Source organism: Castor canadensis, chromosome 16 (genome assembly GCF_047511655.1).
Source record: "Castor canadensis chromosome 16, mCasCan1.hap1v2, whole genome shotgun sequence".
NCBI classification, from domain to species: Eukaryota; Metazoa; Chordata; class Mammalia; order Rodentia; family Castoridae; genus Castor; species Castor canadensis.
In genome coordinates, this window is record NC_133401.1 from 17,999,840 (window position 1) to 18,023,323 (window position 23,484).

Below are 23,484 nucleotides of genomic sequence, written 5' to 3' on the forward strand. Positions count from 1 at the left end.
AGACCAGCATGGTTTTGAACCAGAGCTATGGATAACTAACGACTAATTGTGAACAATCTGAGGTAAGTGATTTTACCTGTGGTAAGACATAATCTAGAACTAGGTGCTCAGTACATTTTTTTATTTTACGTCTTATAATACCCAATCAGGTAATAAAACATACACTGAAGCTCTAATAGCTAAAACTGGGAAACATGAAGCAATGGACAATACTGGACACAGTATGAGTACCTTAACTAGCTTCAAATTGGGTACGGAGTGGGTCTGTATAAATGTTTTTATTATGAATCTGTGTGTGGAAGGGAGCATTTATCATTCCAGGTAGTGAGGCACACATAAAACTGTAATGATCAAAACAGCATAGTAACAGGGTGTGGTGGTCCCCATCTGTAATCCCAGCTACTCAGGAAACAGTAGCAGGAAGATCCCAGGACAGCCTGGGTAAAGTGAGAACCTAGCTTAAAAATAAGTAAATAAATAAATAAATAAATAAACCAAAGCTGGGCTGTGCTGGCTCACACCTGTAATCCTAGCTACTCAGGAGGCAGAGATCAGGAGGATTGCAGTGCAAAGTCAGCCAGGGCAAATGGTTCATGAGACCCTATCTTGGGGAAAAAAAACCCACAAAAGAAGGGCTGGTGGAGTGGGAGTGACTCAAGGTGTAGGCTGAGTTCAAGCCCCGGTACTGCAAAAAAAAAAAAAAAAAAAGGAAAAAGAAAGACTGGGGACCTAGGTAGTTAGTGAGGTGCTAGGTAGTTAGGTGAGTGTTAGGTAGTGAGGTGCTGGTTCCATGCTCAGTACTGACAAAGCAAACAAACATGAATGAGTGAATGAGTGAACCAATGGGTAATGAATGAATGGGTGAGTGCAAAAAAAGTGACCAAGTCATGAATGAGTGAATGAATGAATGAATGACCAAATGAATGGGGGTGGAATGCGTGAATGAATGAGTGGATGAATGACTGAACAAATGAGTACGTGAATGAATGAATGAGGGAATGAATGAGAGCAAGTGAGTGAATGACAAATGAATATGTGAATGAACGAACGAGTGGATGAATGAGTGAGTGAATGAATGAATGAATGAGTGCGTGAACAAGTTATGAATGAGTGATTGGCTAGAGTAAGTGAGCGAATGAGTGACCGAATGAGAGCGTGAATGAATGAATGAAAGGACAAGTGAGTGGCTTCACAAATGAGAGAGTGAAAGGCGGAATGAACGAATGGATAAACGAATGAATGTGCGAGCGACTGGACAGGTGAATGGGTGAGGGAGCGGGCCGTCCGTCCGTCCGGGTCCCCGTGTCCGTCCCCACCTGTACTCGTAGTCGGAGCCGGCCTTGGCCGAGCCGTCCTCGGTGCGGTAGTCCACGTAGAAGGTGCTGTTGCCCTCGCCGCCCTGGCAGGTGACGGACAGCAGCACGGAGCCGCAGTTCTCCAGGCAGTGGTACAGGCTGGGCTCGAAGAAGATGCGGCTGGCGCCGTCGTCCTCGTCGTCGCCCGCGCCGTCGGCCGGGGCGGCCCTGCGGGACGCGTCGGCCGCGTGTCGCCGCAGCACGTTGCCCGCGCCGGTCATGAGGCGCGTGGCCTGGATGCGGTAGAAGGCGCGGCTCTTCTGCTGGTGCAGCAGCGCGTAGTAGTTGGCGATGCCCACCAGCTGCTCCAGGTCCTTGTCGGGGTGCTTCTGCTTGAGGTCCTTGAGGATCTGGATGACCTCGCGCCGGCTGGCGTCCAGCTCGCGCGCCTCGGCGGGGCCCGGGCCCAGGCCGCCCAGCTCGCCCGCCTCGGCGCCCACGAACGTGCCGTCCAGCTCGATGCTCTTGGGCGGGTCGCCCTCCGCGCCGATGATGATGCCGCTGCGCGGGTCGGTGCGGTAGCGCTTGTACACGTACTTGTAGAAGAGCAGCCGCTTGTCGGCCATCCAGGCGAACACCACGCACACCGGGAAGAACACCAGGGTCAGCAGCGCCTCCCACACCTGCGGCCGGGCGGAGGGCCGTCAGCACCCAGCGCCGGGGCCGCCGCGCCGGCAGGGGGCGCTCCGACCCGCGCCAGCCCCGCTCACCGGCCCTCCCGGCTCGCTCCCTCCGTCTCCACCTGCCCGCCCCCCTCCTCTGATCATCCCTGTCTCCCTCCCTCCACCCCTCCGCCCGCCCATTCATCCCACCCACCCACCTATCCATCAGCCCACCCGCCCTCCCACCCTTCAATCCATCCACCCCACCCAACCATCCATCCATTCCACCCACTCATCCATCCGTCCATTCCACCCACTCCTCCATCCGTCCATTCCACTTATCCAACTACCCATCCATCCACCCAACCCATTCAGCCTCCACTCACCCGTCCACCCATCCATTTCTCTCCTTTCCCCCTACTCTCCCCATCTTTTTATCCCTTTTTGTCTCTGATCATCTCTGCCTCTCTCCATCCATCCATCCATCCATCCATCCACTCATCCATCTGTCCACCTTTCCCTTCTTCCCCATCTCTTCCAATCCATCTCTCTCCATCTCTGTGTCTCCGCCTCTCCCCGTCATGCTTGTGTGCCTCAGATGATGGTTTCAATCTCTCCTGCTTCTCTCTCTCCTTTCTCCCTGCCTCTCTTCCTTGTTGCTCGCTCTCCTTATCTTCATGTCCTTTTTAAAAAATCTTTTTGTAGACACTCATCGCTCTTCCTTTTAAGTCCTCAAAGTTTTCCTTTCTCTGTCCTCTCAATGTCTGTATCTCTCCAGAGAGCCCCGTGTGTGTGTGTGTGTGTTAGTATGTGTGTGTATCCTTTACCTGCCTCCTCACTTATCCATCTACCTTTTATACACTGAGAACTACATCTAGCTGCTCACATGCTAGACAGACATTCTTAGCCACCACCAAGTGACAGATGTCCCTGCTCTGACAGATGTCCCAGCACTTGTGAATAAGAGCCTGCATCTCTTCCTGCCCTTCTCTCCTCCATCGCTTTTGGTTTTTGTTTTTGATTTTTCAAGACAAAGTCTTGCTTTGTTGCTGAGCCTGGCGTGGAACTCAAGATCCTCCTGCCTCAGCCTCCAGAGTGTTGGGATTATAGGCATGCTCCACCACACTGGGCTTCCCCCTCAACTGTGATGCCTGTAAAAACCCATCCTCAGATCTGCTCTCTGCTTACCAAAATTGCCTCAATCCCTGCCACCCCAGCACCACAGAACTGACTGTAAAAGAGGCATAAGTTTGGTTCATCACCACGCAGTCTCCTCTGATGAACTCCCATGTAGAGAGGGCGCAGCTCTGAGCTGAGAGTGTGCTTTGAAAACAGCACTGTGTGTCCCAGTCTTTTGGTCTGCAAAGTTGGAACATCTTGCCAGGTGTGATGGTGCATGCCTATCATCCCAGCTACTCAGGGGGAGGAGGGAGGAGAATCACAGTCCCAAGTAGACCCAAGCAAAAGCTTAAGAGCCTATCTGAAAATGAACCAAGCAAAAAAGGTCTGGGAGCATGGCTCAAGTGGTAGAGCACCTGCCTAGCAAGTTTGAGGCCCTGAGTTAAAAACTCTGTCAAATTAAAAAACAAACAAACAAACAAACTAAGACATTTCCAAGGCGGAATGAGCACATGTACCCTTAGCACTTAGCTCCTAGCCCATGGGGAACCCTGAAGAAATAAAAAGAGCACTGTCATTATTGTTGTCACTATTCTGATTATGTTGGAATTGCTGAGAACAGGAACCTTCCACCAAGGTCTGCCTGGAAGATACCCATGTAAAGACCCGGATGTTGCCTTTCTTATTAAAGACAAAGAAGAAAAAACAGAAGATGGCCCCAGGAAGTCCTTACAAATAAGTGTCTAATAGGGAAAGAATTTTGTTTCTTGTTTTCTTTTTGGCAGCACTGGGATTTGAATTCAAAGCATCACGTTTGCTAGGCAGGCACTCTTACCACTTGAGCCACTTTGCCAACTGGGGAAAGAGTTTTTAAGACCCAGTGGCCACATCCTGTTGTCACTGTGTTTATTGGTGACTGAGAAAAGGCAGGACATGGAAATAGTGAAACAGCACAAAGTCACCCGCCATGGGCGCATTTGTGAAACGGAGGCGTAGTTTTTAGCACCAACTGTGAGAACACTCTTCACTTTTATTAACTGAAGTCACTGCTATGTATATTCCTGGGAATTCTCCATTAAGCAGAACAGAATCTCAACCTCTAAGACTTAATTTCCTGAGTCAGGCAAGGTGGCTCACGCCACCTACTACTCAGGAGGTGGAGGTAGGAGGATCTTGAGTTTGAGGCCAGCCAGGGCAAAGTTAGTAAGACCCTGTCTCAAACTACAAGCAAAAGGCCTGAAGGCTGGGGTGGCTCAGTGGTAGCGCGCTTGCCTAGCATGTGTGAAGTCCTGGGTTCCAGAGATTCCTGAGACACAGGATCTTGTCCCACTGGACACTCGTGTCTGTGACAGCCTGCGCATAACAGCTGGAGTTTTGTGTATATTTGAAGGATTTTCCTGTATGGTTTCACAGACATGAAATACACTCATTTTGAATCTCGTGGTTCCCAGCTTCTCTGCCTCTCCTTCTTGCATGGAACCATTCCTGATCAGTCTCATTCTCTCTGTCTCTCTGTCCCTCTGTCTCTGTAGTTTGAACTCAGGGCCTCACTCTTGCTAGGCAGGTGCTTTACCACTTGAGCCACACTTCCCAGCCCTTTTTTTGCTTCAGTTATTTTTTAGATAAGGGCTCCAGGTTTTACCCAGGGCTGGCTACAGGCTATGATCTTCCTACCACTGTTTCCCATGTAGCTGGGATTACAGGGGTGCACCACCATACCTCACCCCATTTTCTTTTTCTTAAATCCAGTTACTCATTACAAGTAAGGACCCAAATCAGGCTACCCTGTCACAAGGACAGAGGAGCTGAAGTGTACACATGTGGAATCTTTCCTTTTCATCAGCACTGAGATGATCCCATTTTATAGGTGGGAAAAGTGAGGCCTAGAAAAGGCAAGAAACTTGCCCAAGGTCACGAAGCCAGGGAGTGGCAGAGATGGGATCTGACCCCAGGACTCTGTCTTCAGGATCCATGAAGCAAATTCTCACATCCATAACAACACATATTCTGAAAAGGGGGTATGTAGAATATGGAGAACCCCTGGTGTAGTCCAACCATCTTCATGATTCAGACATGACAACAGAGGCCCAGAGAGGGTCTAGGCTTTGTCTGAGGTCACACAGCAATGTTGAAGGACATCCAGAGGTCAACCAGTCTTTCTAGGAGGAATTGGCAACACTCACTTCATGTCACTTTTCTAATGAAAACATCCCATAATCCAGGTCTCTGGTATTTCTGGAGAGACACCTCTTGACTACTTGTCTACTCAGTGGTGGGGATCCCCCACCCTTCCTCTGTCCCCTAGGTCTCAGACTGCTCCTTTTAATAGCATCTGAAAACCATATAATGCCTCATTTTGCACTTTTCACCATGGCAGCCAGGAAGCTCAGCGTTCCAGTCACAGCTCAACTGTGTAACTTTCTTGCCCTCTCACCCGTCTGCTGGAGCCACTGTCCCCTCTCCTTCCCTCGCTGTTAGTTCCTACCCACTCAGTTCTGCCTCACACATCATCCCTGAAGCATTTTTCTATATCTAGCTTTTGGGTCTTTCTGGGAAGAAAGTAGTAACTGGCCAAACCTGACAGTCTTGACAGATCACACACAAGTGTGAATGAATCCTGGATACCCGAAAATAAATTATGCATGTGTGTGAGTGAATTAGGTTGGACCCATAAATAAATTATGCAAATGGAGGTGTCGAATGCCAGACAAGTGAGAGTCAAATAATTGGGGAGACAGGGGTAGGTGTAAATTATGCAGTTGTGGTCAAAATTTTGTCTCACTGTTGGAATAAATTATGCAAAGTGGACGCTGGGTTTATATTTCTGTTGGATTGGATGGGAGTATAAATGACACTGGCGAGGCATAAATTATCACGACATCAGAAACTGATGATGAATAATGAATGAATTAACCAAACCGCAGTTGCCTAACTGGCAAATGCGGGGCTAATTTATGCAGATGTGGGCGTGTCTCTATTTGTGCCTGTGGATATATTATGTAAATTGCACCGAGTTGTCCGAACCAATTAGCACTGTCAGAAAACACAAAGCTAGTTTATGCAAATGGGATATGAGTATGCAAATATAATGTGGATATTCAAATGAAGGATGTCTTCAGGCAAAGACAGGATTAAATTATGCAAAAGGCATGGAGTCTAGGCAAATACCTAAACTACCTGAACTACCTGCAGGGCCACAGGGCCCTCTCAGCACAAATAATGCCCTGGGGAAGTGTTGTTTTTCTTTTCTTTTTTTTTTTTTTTTTGTGGTACTGGGGTTTGAATTCAGGCTTGCTAGGCAGGTGCTCTAACACTTGAGCCACTCCGCCAGCCCTTTTTTAGTTGGGTATTTTTTGAGCTAGGGTCTCATGGAATTATTTGTCTGAGGCTGGCTTCGAACCGCAGTCCTCCTGGTCTCTGCCTCCTGAGTAGCTAGGATTACAGGTGTGAGGCACCGGTGCTCGGTTTTTTTTTTTTTGTTTTGTTTTTTTTGGTTAGTTCTGCAGTTAGAACTCACAGCCTTGCTAGGCAGGCGCTCTACCACTCGAGCCACGCCCCCACCCCCTTTTCGCAGTAGTTATTTTTCAGGTAGGATCTTGTTTTTGTCTGAGACCCACCTCAGACCTTCATCCTCCCATACCTCTGCCTCCCAAGTAGCTGGGATAACAGGTGTGAGCCACTGTGCCCAGCCTTTGAGAGGGAATGGGTACCCTTCTGGATGAGTACAGTGCAAAGCAGAGCTCCCCCACTGCCACCCTGCAGCTGAGCGCTTACAGAACCCGCTGAGACTCCAGCCCTGCCGAGCCCTCTTTGGCTCAATCCCCTTGTGCACCACCATCCCTCGCAGCCCTCTCAGACCCGAACGTGCACGTCTGCAAATATGCAAATCGCTCCAAGCCCGGGCCACCCGCTTGGGATTTCGCAGACAGACAAGCACTCAGAGGGCATCTGAGAGTCCTTGCTCACCTGGACCACACCCGGGGAGAAGACAGCAAGGATGAGATAAAGCCAGACGTAGGCAAAGATACTCCAGGAGGCGGTGACGAAGAAGACCCTCAGGTGTTTGATCTTGCGGCTCTCGCCAGCCGGGATGACATAGACACACACAGCGATGACCACAAACATGTTGAAAGCAGCGCTGCCCACGATGGTGCCCGGGCCCAGCTCTCCCGCCTGGAAGTTGTGGCCACAGACTTCGATGACAGACAGCAGGATCTCGGGAGCAGATGAGCCCAGAGCCATGAGCGTGAGGTTTGACACTGTCTCGTTCCAGATCCGCACGGTGCCCACGCTGGTCTCCCCGTTGGCCTTGGTGATGGTGATCTCCTTCTCCTTGGATGTGATGACCTCGATGGACGCCATGAAGCGGTCGGCGATGATGGACACTCCCAGGAACATGTAGACCATGGCCACGAAGTAGACCACGGCCCGGGCTGCCTTGTCCCCCAGTGACGGGTCGTCAGGCTCCCACACGGGCAGCAGCACCCCCGGCTGGCAGCGGTAGGAGCCCTGGCAGCCCCCCAGGGTGGCTTCACTGTCATTGGCCAGGGGAGGTGGCAGGGAGGGTGTTGGGGTGGCTGCCCCCGAGCATAGGGGAGCTCCCAGGAGGAGCGCAACCCCCACCAAGGCCAAAGGAGCCATGGGGGGCGGTGGGGTCCTGGGAGGAAGAGGAAGAGGTCAGGGGGTAGGGATCAGACCCCACCTGGTTACATAAATGCCACAGCTTGTTGGGCCCCAGGGGGCTGAGGAGGCACAGAGAGACACAGAGAATGCCAGACAGACTCAGAGAAAAAAGACACAGAAAGGTAAAGGACAGTTGGAAGGTGGAGACAGGAGATTGCAAGTTTAAAATCAGCCTGGAATACATAACAAGACCCTATTTCAAACAAACAAATCAACAAAGAAGGCAAACAGGGTGGAGGGACTCTTATGCAATGCTGGTGGGAAGGTAAATTAGTCCAAGCACTTTGGGAACCTCTAGCCAACCATCCTGCACTCTATGATCCAGCAATTCCGCTCCTTGGAACTGACCGAGGAAACATAGGTTCACCTCTCCACCAAAAGGCACCTATGACAACATTCACAGCACCACTTTTGAAACACCCCAGCAGCTGGTTAGCAGTGAGATACAGAATGGCAGTGGAACATTATACAGCCCTGAGCAGGGCTGAAACTAAGACTGTGGGCAATGACTCTGAGGAATCCCCCAGACGAGACAAGAGATGAATGAAGTCAGGCACCAAGAACACTGTATACTCCAGTGTAAGGCTGGGAGCCAGCAGCCTGAAATTCCCTCGGTGATTCTAATGGTTCTCAACATGGCCCTCAGAGGCTCCTGTGTGACATTTTGGGATGTGGTAAGTGCTAAGGATCTGTCTGTCTAAGGGACAGGCTGCTGGAGGTCGCCATCACGGCCTCTTTGCAATGGTAGCAGGTGTCTCTTTGGCATTCCTGGCATTGTCAGACCCCCAGCCCCCGCACCTCTTTCTGCGGTTTGTGCCCCAGGGCCTTCACACCTGCTATTCCCCTTTCCTGTGACACTCCTCCCTGTTTATCCACTTACCTCCCACCCTCTCCTCCTCTAGGTGTCCATTCTGAAGTCACTTTCTCTGATCACTCTGTCCAAAAATGACACCATCCATTTCACAAACAAGAGGACTGAGGCTCAGAGAGGTTAAATAACTCGCCCAAAGCCACCTAGCACTAACTGTGGCTCCCAGCCTCTTCCTCCATCAGGGACCTCAAGCCTGGAGCTCCTTTGGCCCCACCCTCATGTTGCCATGGCAACCCAGTTGTCTATTTAAAAAAAAAAAAAAGAGACGGGTGGCAAGGCAGGAAGATGAAGCTGAGGCTTCATCTGAGCCTGCTGCCCTCTCAGACAATCTCCTGGCTGGGCAGCCAGCCTCAAGGCTTTGGCAACTTCCATTTCTGTCTGGAAAGTTCCTCTGGGAGTCTAATCCACAGCCTGCCCCCAATTCACACCCACGTGTGAGAGTCGGCTCCTGGGGGAGGGAGGCAGAAAGTTGGCAGAACTTGTGTGAGCGTGTGCGTGTGTGTGTGTGTGTGTGTGTGCGTGTGTAGGCGGGGGCAGGGGCAGGGGTGATTCTTAAAGGGCTACTACACAATTACCCCCCTTGGCAAGGCCCCTAATGATATGTCTAATTAGTAACCCCCTAATTAACGACTTAGGCATAATTATGAACCCACCAGGATCCCAAACAAAGACTCTTGCTAGCAGCTTCCTCCCTTCTCTTTGGCTTCCAGGAGAGTCAGGGGCCACTTGAGAATTAAGAATTCATCTAATGTAGCTAACTAGATGGAGCTGTGGCCTGGGAAGTCCTCCCTGAGCTCTAGCCACCCAGCCCTCCTGCTGCAGTCCTCAAGGGAGATCCCGGGCAGCCAGCTGGAGTTCTTGTCCTTGCCCTCCCTGTCCATCCTTTTCCCTGCCAGCCTGCTTTCCTCTCTGGGCCTCAAGGAGGAGGGGTCAGGGAGAAAAGTCACTAGACAAATATTTGTGAAATGAATGGTCAGCCCTGTAGCTGGGGGCAGGCGGCTCTCTCTGCTTGAGGCGCCTGCCTCTTCCTCTCTCTTCCACTGGTTGCCCTGAAAGGTAATCTGAGTGTAGATCAAGTTTAGCCTAGGGACGCCTGGAGGGCAGATGGCCACACACTCTCTGGGTCCCAGGGAGGTGTCGCATCTCTGGGTCATCTCTCCCCAGCCTTGTGGGCTCACAGCCAGCGGGTCAGTAGTGAGTGGCCCTATTCTGCCTCCCATGCTTCTGGGGGCAACTGCAGGCTTAAGGGGTGGGTCCCCAAGCTGCAAAGCCAGAGTGTGCATGGTCCTGAGGTGAGCCCTGAGTGTGCTTGTGGTGGTGGTGGGGGGACAGTGGTCCCACTGACTCTAGAGGGGCAAGTCTGGATTACCCAGACTTCCAAGCGCACACACTTACTCCCCGGGAGGGCAGGGGGTTTCCCACCAGGCTTTCCCACTATCATGCCTGGGAATCCCACACAGGGCTTCAGTGTTTGGGGCTTGGACAAGTCACACAGCTTGAAGTCAGGCACAGAGCAGAGATGGGAAGTGAAGGCGTGGGACTGCTGACCCAATGATCTTTTAAGCCATATGGAGTCCCTACGCGGCACTGTCACATGGGGCGGAACCTCGTCCCTGGCCAGGGAGGTGATGGACACACACACAGTGCCATCCCAGCTTTGCCACAGGCACACATTCACACCTCCCCATCATTCTCACCCATCTTCTCCAGGGCTCTTCCCCAAGGATGGGGGAAGATGCCTGGCCAGGGGTCTGGACTAGGGACCCCCAGGAGGTGAAAGTTTGCCGTCTATCTCCACTAAGAGACAGGAGTGAGGCTGGCATGCCATGAGAGAGGTGCAGGTGAGACTGGAGGAAGCACTGGCCTGGCCTCACCCAGCCCCCAGTGCTGTGCCTGGAGTAGGGAAGTCGCAATGTAGTTGTCAAAAGAATGAATGAGTCAAGAACCCACACACAGCAAGAGGTTCAGAAGTTAGGCTGCAGGAAGGACTGGCCCGATCGCTACTACAAAGGTTACAGGTTAGACAGTAAGCAGGACCAGCTTCAGAGCACCAGCCACAAGGCAGGGGAGGGGCTCTATTTTGGGGGGGCGAGCGATGGGGCGGCTCCCCACTGGGAGGATGGGGAGAGAGAAGTCTGCGGGGAATCCAGGCCTTCTGGGGGAGCCCACTCTGCGGGGGATCATCTTCCTCCAGGTCTCCCTCTGCCAGGGGCGGAGACAAAGGTGTGTAGGAGGGAGTTCACTGGCTCCCAGGAAGAGGGAGAGAAGAGGAAGAGACAGAGACTGAGGTGCCCCGAGATAGAGAGACAGAGGCAGAGACAGAGAGACAGGTAGGGAAGAGGAAGCCCCACGCGGAGATGGGAAGGGATGGACACACGGAAAAGACAGACGGTCAGAGACCCGGGAATCAGAGACAGAGATGGCGCACGAGCAAGGCAGTGAGGACCGAAGGACTTGGGGTCCGACAGCCGGGAAGCCACAGGACAGACCCGGGCAGAGACAGACAGAGACACGGAGAGACAGCGAGACAGGAGCGGCAGGCGACTCGGAGGGAGGGACCCCGAGAGACGTGGAGATGGAGACCAGACACAGGAAGGCGGGGGCGGCGGGGCACTGGCGGGCGGCGGTCGGTCCCCTCCCCATGGAGGACGCGGGACCCGCAGCCCTGACCCGGAGCCGATCCCCCACCCGCGCCCCGCTCCCACGCGCCCCACGCGGGGCTCTTACCTGCGCTGCAGTCTGGGGCAGGTCCCCCGCACTGGGCTGGCACAGTGGGCACCTCCGCCCGAGGAGAGGGAGAGAGGGAGAGAGAGGGAGAGAGAAAAGAGAGAGAAAGAGAGAGAGAGAGAGAGAGAGAGAGAGAGAGAGAAGGAGAGAGGAGAGAGGAGAGAGAAGCCGGAGACTGAGAAGCCAGAGCGAGAGCCGGGGAGGAGGGGAGAAGAGAGAGGGGGAGGGACGCGGGGAGGGGGACCGCGGGAGGAGGAGGGAGGGGGAGAGGCCAGGAGGAGGGCGGAGCTCAAGGAGGGGGCGGGGAGAAGGGAGCGGAGGGCGGGGGGAGGCGCGGGGAGGGGCCTGGGCCCGGGAGGGGCGGGGGAGGAGGCAGCCCCAGCTTCCGACCTGGGCTCCGGGTTCAGCACCAGAGGCCGTGGACAGCGACCCCCGCGCGTGTGCGTGCCTGTGTGCTGAGGCATCTCCCATCCCCCACCCAACACGCACAGGCGGCCTCCCGTCCGTCCATACAAGGGCCCAAAGATTTAGAAACATCTACAAATAGTTCCAGGCTGGCAGGCCTGGGGGGAAGGGCAGGAATGCCTGGCCAGACTCAGTTCCAAATTCATACACTGTGCCCGCTGCGCGCGGAACGGCACAAGCAAGGCCAGAAACAACCACAAAGGCGTCCATTAATAATAATACAACGGCGGCCATTCACATAGCCCTCACCCCGGCCGGCATCGTTAGGACATTGTTTTATTAGGCGCCTGACACATGTTGGCACAACCAATTCATGCCAACCCTGGGAGGCAGATACCATGATTAGCTCCATTTTACAGGTGGAGAAACTGAGGCAATGAGTGGAGAAGTGTGGCTCCAGGTGCTGTCCCCTTAACCACCACACTGCACACTGCCCCAGCCTGAGATACCAGGAGGGGTCTAGGCTCTTGAAGACAAACTTTAGAGCCCTAGAATGCACACACGCATGGACACACATGTGCACATGCATACATGCACACATATACGTGTGCACACACACACGCACACATGCTCACACATACATTCATATACATCACACAGGTGCACATATGCACACCCATGCATCTACATGTGTAATACGCACTCATGCACACACATTGCACTCACACCATCACTACCTTCACATGACCCCACTCCAGGTTCCCCTCCAGCCCAGAACCAGGTATTGCAGACACACCTAGTCTTGAGCACTCAGTCCCAGCAGGCAATGCTCCCGAAAGCGGCCCGTGCCCACGGCCAGTCCTGGCTGGACACCATTGGGCCAGCTGCCAGAAGGAAGAGGATCCAGCTCTCTGCAACTTCCCACGCCTGGGCCTGCCTTCTAGGAGAGGGAGAGAGAGGGGAGGCTCCCATCTCCCCAAAACCCATTCTGAGACCTGCAGGCTGGGTTTTTGTGACCAGTGCATGTGGTCAGACTTGCAGGTGGACTTCCCTGGAAGGAGGCAAACACAGGCAGAATGCCTATGGTGCCTGTACCACCCATGGCACACCCAGGAAGCAGGTGTCCCCCACCCCCTGCCTGGATCCTGCCCAGGAACCTCTCTACAACCCTGCTGCCTGGATTCTATTCCTGGCCTGCAGTGGGGAAGGAAGGGTGAGACTTCTGTCACTCCACCTTCTTCCACTGGGCCCTGAGACAGAGGCCTGATTGCTCCTGATTCTATAAAAGGAACCGCAGGTGGGGAAATCACTCTGGTCTCCCACTCCTCACCCTCTCAGGCTATTCAATTTAGGTCTAACCTTAGTCCTTGCCAGCATGGGATATCCTGGTCCTACCTGCCTGGATCTCGCCTCTGTGATGGGATCTGTACTCCATTACTTTCTGCTGGGGTCTAACCCTAGTAAAAAAATTTTTTTTGAGAAAGGGTCTTGCTATATAGCCCAGGCTGGCCTGGAATTCATGAGTGCTGGGATTACAGGTATGCACCAGTGCACCTGGCTAACCACAGTAATTTTTATTAGGTCCAACTTCAGCATCATTCACAGGGAGTCTAACCTCAGACCCCGTGCTACAATTTAACCACTGTGTTCCCATAGCTGTCTTTTCCACACAGTCTTTCCTCTGAGGCTCATTTCCTTGTCTTTCCACTGGGATCTCACTTCAGATCTAACCTCTGAACTTGGATCTAAAATCAGTTCTCTCTCCAGGGGCCTAAGTTTCAGGGTGCAACCTCAGATTTCTCCACTAGGGTCTAATTCAGTTGTTCCTGCTGGGGTCTGTCTACCTTTGAACCTCTCCATTTGAGTCTGAGCTCTCTCTATTTGGGTCTAACCTCAATTCCCTTGCTGGGATCTAACATCAGTCCGTCCCCGTACATTTTAGTCTACTCCACAGCAGTTGAATCTTCACATTTCTCTTAGGGTCTAACCTCATCTCTTTCCTCTGAGGTCTACACTGGGATCAGACCTCTGTTCTGTTTCTGGATCTAACTATGGAATTCCCCTCTCCCATGCTTCCCTCAATCCTTGTGGATGAATCCACAAAACCTGGCATACAGCAGGTGCTCAAATAAATGCTTGCAGAACAAAACAAGAAGACGATCATGAGTGCTTTGGTACTCTGACTTATAATTGGCAGCTGACCAATATTCCTGGGAGGGGGCAAGTGAGATCACCCCATCTTCAGACAGGGACACTGAGGCACAGGGTATCCCTAGCTGCTAGGGACACAGGGTACATGGCACAAAGCCAGAGCTCACAGCTCTCCTGCTCTGGGAAAGTCTAGGGACAGTGCTGCTCTGATGCCTTGAAGTGAGGCCCCCAAGTGCCCAGGACTGGGAAGAGTGGGTGTGTGGGTGCTCAGGAGGACGGGGTCTCAGCAGTCCTAGAACCCACCCTGTCCTCAAGCCCCTGTGGTTGCTGTCTCCTCTGCTCCACTTGATGCCGAAGCCTGGACAGGACCAGCTCAGAGGCCTGGATCAGACTGTGCTGTAGGAGCAAGAGGAGGAGAACAGGCTGAGACAGAGCTGAGGGTACAGGTTAGACCATAGAGACACAGCTGAGGGACGCAGGTTAGACCATACTGGGAGGTCTAGAGGCGGGCACTCCCAAAGGCCAGGAGCTCAGCAAAGGTGGGCAGGCAGAGGGTAGACCGCAGTGTGTGGGATGGGACTGGGTCTCTGGGGAGGCTAAGGGAAGGCCTGTGTGAATCTCCAGTGTAGACCAAATCTACACCGAAATTAAGGAACCAAGGTTAGAAACCACTGGAAAGGAGAGTGATGGGTCAGAACGAGGGAGGGATTACATTAGAATGAGAGTGAGGTTCAACCACCGGAGAGGGTCTGAGGTTAGACCACAGTCGGGGGGACAAAGGTCAGAGTGGCAAAGAAGAATATACCACAACATGAGGATGTCAGGCCCTGGTCAGAAGGTCTGAAGTTAGACCTTAACTTAACAGGGAGATCACAACGAAATGGTTGAAATAGATCCTAGTGAAGGATGACATGCTAGATCCCAGTGATCTAGCTCAGATCACACTGCTTTCAATTAAGGTCTAACCTGAAACCTCTCACTAGGGTTTAGCCTGTCTTTTGCATTAAGGTCTAACCTCAGACCCTTCTACTGGCTAGTAACACCTCAGTCTTCTCCATTGGGGTCTAACCTCAAGCATTTTCTCTGGGGTCTAACCATTATCTAGACTTTCCTGAGGCCTAGTCTAGACCACTGAACTGAAGATTAGACTGCAAAGAAAGGCCCAAGAAAAGACTCAAGAGAGCATAGCAAAGATGATGCCCCTCAGCAAAGATGATGCCCCTTCCGGATGCCAGGGACTCACACCTGTAATCCTAGCTACTCAGGAGGCAGAGATCAGGAGGATCGGGTTTGAAGCCAGCCTGGGGAAATAGTTTGTAAAACCCTATCTTGAAAAAATCCATCTCACCAAAAGGGCTGGTGGAGTGGCTCAAAGTGTAGGCCCTGAGTTCAAGCCCCACTACTGAAAAAACAAACAAGCAAACAAACAAAAAACCCAACAAGATGAGGCTCCAGCAGAAAGAATCAAGTTAGACCCCGAAAGGGATCCTGGCGTCAGAACAGAGGGCAGGAGAAGTCAAACACGATAGGACACAAAGGGACATCACAGCCTCAAGGGTGGTCCATGGGCCATGGTGGGAAGGACAGTAAATTGTGAGAGAGGGTCCAAGGCACCGTGGGAATGGCAGATGCTATTCGGGGATGAATACAGTAGTGCCACTTAGGCCGCTGTGGGCGTGTCAGAGGTCAGACTAGAGCAGAAGCTCTGACCTTAGGAGGAAGTTCAGCAGACAGACTGAAGTGAAGTGCCACAGCAGAGTTGGAAGCTGGGGTGCAGGTGGGAGTGAGTGAGATGTGTCATGGGGGAGAGAGGGTCAGCTGTAGTGAGGAAGGATGACCCCTCACCTGACAGGTGACCATGGGGGGCAGGTCCAAGGCTAGCCCAGAGTGAAGGGTCAGAGTAGACAAAGCAGGAAAAAGACAGAATGTGCTAACGGCCTCCTGGAGGCTGATAGGGGGTTGGGGAGAGGGAGATGGCGGTAAAAGGACAGTTTCTAAATCCCCTTCAGGATGGTGCCTGCCCCAGGTGTCCTTCCAGAACCAGCTCATTCCTCTCCCTGCTGCCATGGGACCAGGCTGACGTTCCAGCCCCTCTACCCACCTCCCAGTTTGCCTCCCTCACTCCCTTCCATGGCCTGCATCAAACAGGCCCTGGTTGGGGTCACAGGCAGGTTAGGGCCATGGACCGGGGGCCCTGGTTACCTGCAGGATGTGCACCCCCTTCAGGGAGACCACAGCCAGCTCCTGCAGCCCGTCCCCGGTCAGGTCCACGTGGGCCATGGCCAGAAGGGGGCTCGAGAAACTCCGTCGCCACAGCAGACAGAACCCACGCTCAGCTCCCAGGAGCCCCGACTCCGGGTCACAGTACTTATAGCACAGCAGCTCCTGGGGGGACCAGGGGTCAAGGTCACATGGGCAGATAAGGGAGGGTGGCACAGGGACACAGGTGGTGGTGGTGTTTTCATCCCTCACATCCCACCTGTCCATAGGTGGCCACCAGGACTTCTGGCTGTCCATCCAAATCCACATCGGTGACCAGACCACAGAGAACACTGTCAAACTGGTCACTCCCAGGCAGGAGAAGCTGGTCATCGAGGCCCTGGTTCAGCAGGTCCCTGAGAGTCCCCAGTGCAGTGAGGAAGGGAAGGTCAGCCCACAGTGCCCACCACCACCACTACCCTTCACAGCAGGTCCTGACAGGATGTCTGTCCTGCTTCTCTCCTCGAGTCCACATGTCTCATTTCTCCTGATTCCTGAACCACCTCGTCTGCAACATGGACTCAGAGTCCCAGCAAGGACCCAGCCTGGGCACCCAAACTGTTCTTTCAGGGTGTTGGGTTACCCCCCAGTCCCTAATCCGGATGCCCATAATGCCTCCTGGAGGCTGGACCATCTCACTCCCAAATGGACACCACATTGCTCTGTCTGGGGGTTCAGACACCCATGTCCCCAGTCTGAACACCCACATTGCCCTGGCTCAAGCACCTTGCTGCTTCATGCTGGTATCTTGTCATCTGCCCCCTAGGAGTATTTATGCCCTATGAGAATTGGCAGGTGCTTCAGTCTGGCCCTTCCCCACACAGATCCTCCGCCTCTGCAGCAGGTGTCCCTTCCCCACAGCAAGGCCTCCACCTACCTCCTCTGAGATTCAGACTTAAATACCACAGCCTCCTCTGTGGTCTCAAGCATCTTTATCTGCCTAGCCCTGACCAACCTCACCCAAAGGGACCTTCTGCCAAGAAATGACAAGGTCAGACCACGGTGCACAGGAACATCCATGTGCCCCAGGTCCCCTCACCGGTACACCACTGCTGGCTCCAACATGCTGGCCACGAGTAGACTGTACTCTTCTCCCTGGGGCCTGTTTTTGGTTTCTGCAGGAGAGACAGGAATGAGGAGAGGGGTCCTCGGGGACAGATTCCAGGATCCTCTTTGTGCCCCTCCCCACTTCAGTCAGAGGAACACAGGCTAGATCCCAGGAAAAAGACTTGCGGTTGGTGTGCTGCACAGGGAGGGTTAGAGGCTGGACCACGAGAGAAACAACTGAGATCAGATTCCAGAAGGAGAAACAAGTGTTAGATTTTAGTTTTGAAAGTTTGAGGTTAGACCATAGTAGGGAAGAGACAAAGGTTAGACCATAGTTGAAAAGTCTGTTAGGCCACAGTGGGAAGGTCAGAGAATAAGAGTAAAGACCGTGCCAGGCACCAGTGGCTCACGCCTATAATCCTAGCTATTCAGGAGGCAGAGATCAGGAAAATCATGATTTGAAGTAAACCCTGGGCAAAGAGTTCAGGAGACCCATCACAAAAAAGGGCTGGTGGAGTGACTCAAGGTGCAGGCCTGGGTTCAAGCCCCAGTACTTGGGAGGAAGTTGCCCATGGTAGCTCAAGGCCTGGAGAGGATCAGGGCTGGACACTTCCGGAGGTGGCAGGCTTAGGTGGTGGTGGGGGAGCTGAGCCTGCACAGGTGCCCCCCGCCGCCCTGTGCCCAGAGCTCACCCTCCCCGGGGATGGCCAGGCTGAACAGGATCACGCGGGAGATGGGGCCATCCTGCAGAATCGTCCACGTCTGCAAGACCTCTGTGTGGAGAGGGGGACTCAGGTCAGGCCCCTTCCCCCAGCTCCTGGCCCCGGCCCCTAGGCCCGGCCCTCACCTCGACTCTGCTGGTCCACGTGGGCGACACGGACGTAACCACTCTGACAGCCAAGAGCCGAGAGGCGCCGGGATGTGCCAGGGAGGTTGTGGACGTCAAGCCAGAGGACGCTGGCGAGTGGGTGGGTTGGGGGCATGGACAGATGCACAGGAAGGGGGGCAGCACTGTGTCCCAGCCTCACCTCTGCCTCCCCAGGGGCGTCTGGCCCTTCCCTACAGCCTGGGATCTCACAGTTTCCTTCCTTCCTCCCTCCCTCCCTCTCTTTTTTTTTCAGTGCTGGGGATTGAACCCAGGGCTTCACACTTGCTAGGCAGGTGCCTACCACTTGAGCCACTCCACCATTCCATTTGCTATTTGTTTTTGAGACAGGGTTTCGCTAACTTTGTCTGGGATAGCCTCAAATTCAAGATTCTCCTGAGTAGCTGGGATTATAAGTGTGAACCACCATGCCTGGCTCAGCAGCCTAATTTCTGAGACAGGCCCCACTGCCCAACTTCTCTAGAGTCCAGTCCCCACAACCTGCTTACTGAGTTTTCTCTGGGGTCCCCACTGGTGACAATTTTCCTAAAGTCATGTGGAGGCCTGAGTTTTCTGGGCTTGTCCATGCTGCCTGATTTCTCTAAGGCCATTTCTTAACCCCTGCTATCCTGGAGGTTGGTCCTGCTACCTAACTTCTCTGAGATTGTAGCCCCAGGCCCCACAGGCCACCTCTGGGGCCTTTCCTACCTACTGGTCAGATTCGTGAGCTCTGGGAAGAGGTTTTCCACGGGCTGTTCCTCAAACTGATGGAGCCCCTCGTTCTGGGGGAACAAGACCTGAGGTTAACTGCCAGACTCATCCACACAGTCCAGTGCCAGGCATGGCGACCCCAAAGGGCTCTGCCCTGCCCATCCGTCTGCCTCACCTCCTTGTACAGATGAATGGCCGGATCATTCCCACTCAGGAGAAACACGGTCTCCAGCTGATCCCCGACCTGGACCCTGAAGGCAGAGAAACCTAGAATGTGGTGGAGCCTGAGCAAGGTGAGTCCCTGTGTTTTGTAACTTCCTCTTGCAAAAAGTCTTTCCTATAAGGCCAGACGTAGTGGTGATGCCTGTAATCCCAGGTGGAGGAAGGACAATTGTGGTCCAAAGCTGGACCCAGGCAAAAGTGGAAGACCCTCCCTGAAAAAGCAAAAAGGGCTGTGGGCCTGGCTCAAGTGGTAGGGCACTTGCTTTGCAAGCATGAAGGCCTGAGTTCAAACCCCAGTCCCACTCCCCGCCAACACACAAAAATCCCTTCCTCTAAGAAGCCTGACATTCTGAGACTCAAACACAAGTACCCAGCTTGGTACTGGCCTCCTTGAAATGCAGACTTTGTAAAACTGAGTCCTCACAGCCTCAACTCTGCTGAGAGTCTGAATGCTGGAAACTCCCTGCCACCAACCCTGTTCCCAGAGCCCTTATCTACTACAATCCAGCAAGCACAAGATTCAGAGTTCAAGACCCAGTTTCTCCAATAACAAACACACAAAAGTCCTCACTGTGGCCAGGCGCCAGTGGCTCACGCCTGTAATCCTAGCTACTCAGGAGGCAGAGATCAGGAGGATCAAGGTTCAAAGCCAGCCTGGGCAAATAGCTCACAAGACCCTGTCTCGAAAAAACTCATCACAAAAAGGGCTGGTGGAGTGGCTCAAGGTGAAGACCATGAGTTCAAACCCCAGTACCACAAAAAAAACAAAAAACAAAAAAAAAAAAACCTCACTATGGACCTGAATTCAGGAATGCAACACTGGGACCTCTTTAATCTAGAATGCCAGAACTTCTGTCTCCTTTGAATGACTAGAAATTTTAGAAATTGCCATCCTGAATCTCCACATGTACAGACTGGCAGAACACACCTCTGTATTTAGAATAGGAGTGCACTAGAGTGCACAAGAATCTTCTGTACTCAGCCGGGTATGGTGGTTCACACCTGTAATCCCAGCACTCGAGCTCCAGTCCAGCCTGGGCTAAACATCGAGATCTTGTCTCCAAAACAAAAACTTCACTTGCAGAACTCTCACCTGCTAGACCAGAGGCTGGCAAACTAGGATCTGCAGACCAACTCAGCCCAATGCCTGTGAGTGTAAACAAAATGTAGTACTGGGGTTTGAACTCAGGGCCTTAAGTTTGCTAAACAGGTACTCTACCAGTTGAGCCACACCACTAGCGTTTTTTGCTTTAGTTACTTTTTTGGATAGGGTCTCACATTTTTGCCGTGGCAAGCCTCAGGCTGCAATCCGTCTGCCTACACATTCTGCATAGCTGGCATCACAAGTGTGCCCACGATGGCCAGCTTGTTGATTGAGATGGGGTCTCACTAACTTTTTGCCTGGGTTGGCCTCCCAACTGCAGTCCTCTAGATCTTTGCCTCCTGAGTAGCTCGGATTGTAAATAAAGTTTTGTTGGAACACAGTCCTCCCCACTCATTCACAGTGTCAAAGGCTGCTTTCTTGCAACAATGGCAGAGTTAAGCCTAATAGTTACGAAGAGGGCCTTTACAGAAAAAGTTTGCCAGCTCCAGTGTTAGGTCATCACTGTTCTGTCAGCCTTCGCGTGGAGCACACATGCTTTGGGAGTCTAGAACTTTGAATTGTAGATGGTCTGTGTTCTGTCTCCAGGTTACATGAGAATGTTAGGCCCTTGCATGGAATATAAGATGCAGGTCTCCATAGAACTGTAGAACTTCCAAATCTGGGAGTCTTAGGTGTCACAACTCTGGAAAACTTAGCATGTCTGGATCTGGGAATGCCAGAATCTAGAACTTCAGAACCCGTGAATTCTAGATGTGTAGAACACAAGTGTTCAATGAACTCTTTTTTTTTTTTTTTTGGTGGGACTAGGGTTTGAACTCAGGGGCTTCACATTTGCAAAGCAGGTGCTTTATTGTTTGGAGTCATGCTTCAAGTCCATTTTTCCCTGTTTATTTTGGAGATGGGGTCTTGAGAACTATTTGCCTGAGCTGGCCTCAGACTGTGAGCCTCCTGATCTCAGCTTCACCAAGTAGCTAGGGTTACAGGCGTGAGCCACCGGCACCCAGATCAATTAACTCTCTTGGATGACCGACTGCAGGGATGACAAGGGGGTGACCTCCCTGGTTATCCAGTATATATTCGCTTTAGAAGTGCAAGGTTTGTTTTGGTTTTTTTTGGTAGCACTGGGTTTGAACCAAGGGCCCCTCACATGCTAGGCAGGGGCTCTACCACTGGAGCTGCTCCATGAGTGAGGCACAAAGTTTTAAAAATCAGCAACAAAAAAAGAAAAAAAATAAATAAAAATCAGCAACAGTGCTTGGTTTGGGGCAGGTGTGTGGCCTCCTGCTTGTTACAGCCCTCCACACTGCTGCATGACCTCTCTAGTCACTAAAGGCATTTGAGTTTTCTTTTTTTTGCAGTACTGGAGTTTGAACTCAGGGCCTACACCTTGAGCCACCCACCAGCCCTTTTTGTGATGAGTTTTTTCAAGGTAAGTTCTCATGATTTGCCTAGACTGGCTTCAAACTGTGATCCTCCTGATCTCTGCCTCCTGAGTAGCTGGGATTACAGGTGTGAGCCACCAGCACCAGGCTTAAGGCATGTGAGTTTTCAATCCACAGTCTAGTACCACCCCTTAATTTTCCCAATGGGGAAAGAGACCCCCCGCGTAAGGAAGGGCAGTGGCAGCCCTGGGTGCCAGGGACACTCACTCTGCGTGGCACAGCTGGAAGGGCGTGAACTGCAGCTCCAGGTTCAGGCAGCTCTCTGCGGGGGGACACAGGCAGGTGGGCACTGGCACCTGCCAGACCCTTCCCACCCTCCTGCCCCAGGCCACACTCACGGGCAATGGAGTCAAGGTTGTACTCTGAGCCGGGCTCGTAGTCGCAGTAAATGTTAAGGAAGGGGCTGCCCTTGTCCCCCGAATCCTAGGGGAGAGACTGTGGTCAGGGGAGGAGGGGACAGGAGGGATCGGGATCGGGATCCACCCCGTGTATAAGGAGGAGGGCGTGGGTAGATGGAGGGTGCTCTGGGTACCTTGATGAACGTGATCCCCACAACCAGGCCCCGCTTAGGGGGCGACTTGTTGAAGGTGTCGATGGAGACAATCTCAGCGTCCACTGGGAGGGGAAAGTTCAAAGTTCGCGTTTCTGGATTCGCGACCCCTGGGACTCCCCCCACCCCTCCCCATCACGGTGACCTAGGACTACTGCAATTATCACCATCACCAGGACCTCTGACTACTGGGTACCAGAATCCTAATGTCTGAAGAATCATGAACCAAAACCACTTACAGGTCCCTAGTATTTCTGCTCCATAGCCCCAGTGATCATCAGTCTTAACCCGTTCAAAAACCCTGATCCCAATCTCCCAACATGGTGACCAGGCTCTGACACAGCCTCAGAAGCCTTCTTAACACCATGTTCCATTACTCCGCCCCACTTCAAGCTCCATGGCGCCACGCACCGGGAATGTAGTTGAACTGCAGCTCCTTGGCCACTGGCCGGATTTTCTGTCGGAGGTCTTGGTAGCGGAAGCCGAGCACCTTGCCTTTAAGGGTGGCGGCCAGCAGCTCTCCGCGTCCGCCCGCGCCGCCTGCCAGCCCGTACACATTGCTCTGCGACGAGAAGCGCGTGAAGCTGTCCTCGCGCAGCGGGCAAGGCCCCGCGGCCACGGCTGCCTCCCCCATCTCGCCCCTCCGCAGCTCCCGCCGTGGCCCGCCCTATCCGGCCCACAGCTCTCTAACCATCGGGTGCTTGTCTGGGGCGCACACTAATGACGCAAAGAAGCTGCGGTCGCTGCCCCATACAAAGATGGCGCCCAGCTCAGAGTCCCTGCGCGCCCACTCAACTTTCTCCTATTGCGCCTGCGTGCTTTGTTTTTCCAGTTCATTGACAGGGTAAAGGGGCTGCTAGGAGGCCCAGAGATGGGACGTGGGTAGGCTTAACGTAGGCCATGTGAAAGGTTGAATAAAAATAATCACAAAACTTAATATTGTCCTTGCATGCCAGGAACTACTCCAAGTGCATCCCCTCTAACAATTTATTCAAAACTCACAAGTAGGCAGAGATAGGTACTCTATTCATTTTACAGATGGAGGGGAGGTAATTTGTCTAAAACCACACAGCTAGTGAGAAGCAGTGTTGGAACCCAAACAGAATAACCTCACAGTTACTTTTGTGTGTGTGATATTGGGGTTTGAACTCAGGGACTTGGGATCACTTAAATCACACTTCCAGCCTTCACAGTTCATTTTAACATCGTAAAAGTGGTGAGATGCGTTCTTATCCTAAGAGAAAAGGCCCAACGCTCTCTCTTGGTAGTAAATAACCACCTCATTTATTGAATGCCTATTTGGTGACATTTGACTCAATTATCTCGTTACAACCGACCACTCTGCTGAAGGACCTGTTGTTACCTCACCC

General features: G+C 52.8%; 2 protein-coding genes and 1 long non-coding RNA gene across 4 annotated transcripts in view; 1 reads left to right on the forward strand and 2 right to left on the reverse strand.

The window, feature by feature from the left end:
* The window catches only part of Slc8a2 (solute carrier family 8 member A2), a 28,876-nt gene extending 17,301 nt beyond the window's left edge, over positions 1-11,575 (reverse strand). The window contains exons 1-3 of one of the 2 annotated variants that reach the window (XM_074057829.1): positions 11,358-11,575; positions 7,043-7,733; positions 1,317-1,978 (exon numbers count right to left, since the gene is read on the reverse strand). In XM_074057829.1, coding sequence (XP_073913930.1) covers positions 1,317-1,978; positions 7,043-7,717 — 1,337 coding nt within the window. In that variant the 5' untranslated portion in view covers positions 7,718-7,733; positions 11,358-11,575. The remainder of the gene's footprint in view (positions 1-1,316; positions 1,979-7,042; positions 7,734-11,357) is intronic. The other variant, XM_020179615.2, reaches the window with a different exon arrangement.
* Positions 11,576-13,929: 2,354 nt separating this feature from the next.
* Kptn (kaptin, actin binding protein) lies at positions 13,930-22,828 on the reverse strand. Its single transcript, XM_020179624.2, has 12 exons — positions 22,526-22,828; positions 22,097-22,179; positions 21,903-21,987; positions 21,772-21,826; positions 18,971-19,046; positions 18,793-18,866; positions 18,067-18,176; positions 17,912-17,992; positions 17,212-17,287; positions 16,393-16,528; positions 16,116-16,298; positions 13,930-14,309 (listed from the first exon to the last, which is right to left on the reverse strand). The coding sequence occupies exons 1-12, from the start codon at positions 22,746-22,748 to the stop codon at positions 14,181-14,183; spliced, it is 1,311 nt and encodes a 436-aa protein (XP_020035213.1). The 5' UTR covers positions 22,749-22,828; the 3' UTR covers positions 13,930-14,180.
* On the forward strand, positions 18,985-22,630 carry LOC141418023 (uncharacterized). The gene is made up of 3 exons (XR_012442660.1): positions 18,985-19,088; positions 21,481-21,551; positions 22,508-22,630. It is a non-coding gene; the product is annotated as an uncharacterized lncRNA (long non-coding RNA).
* Positions 22,829-23,484: the final 656 nt, after the last annotated feature.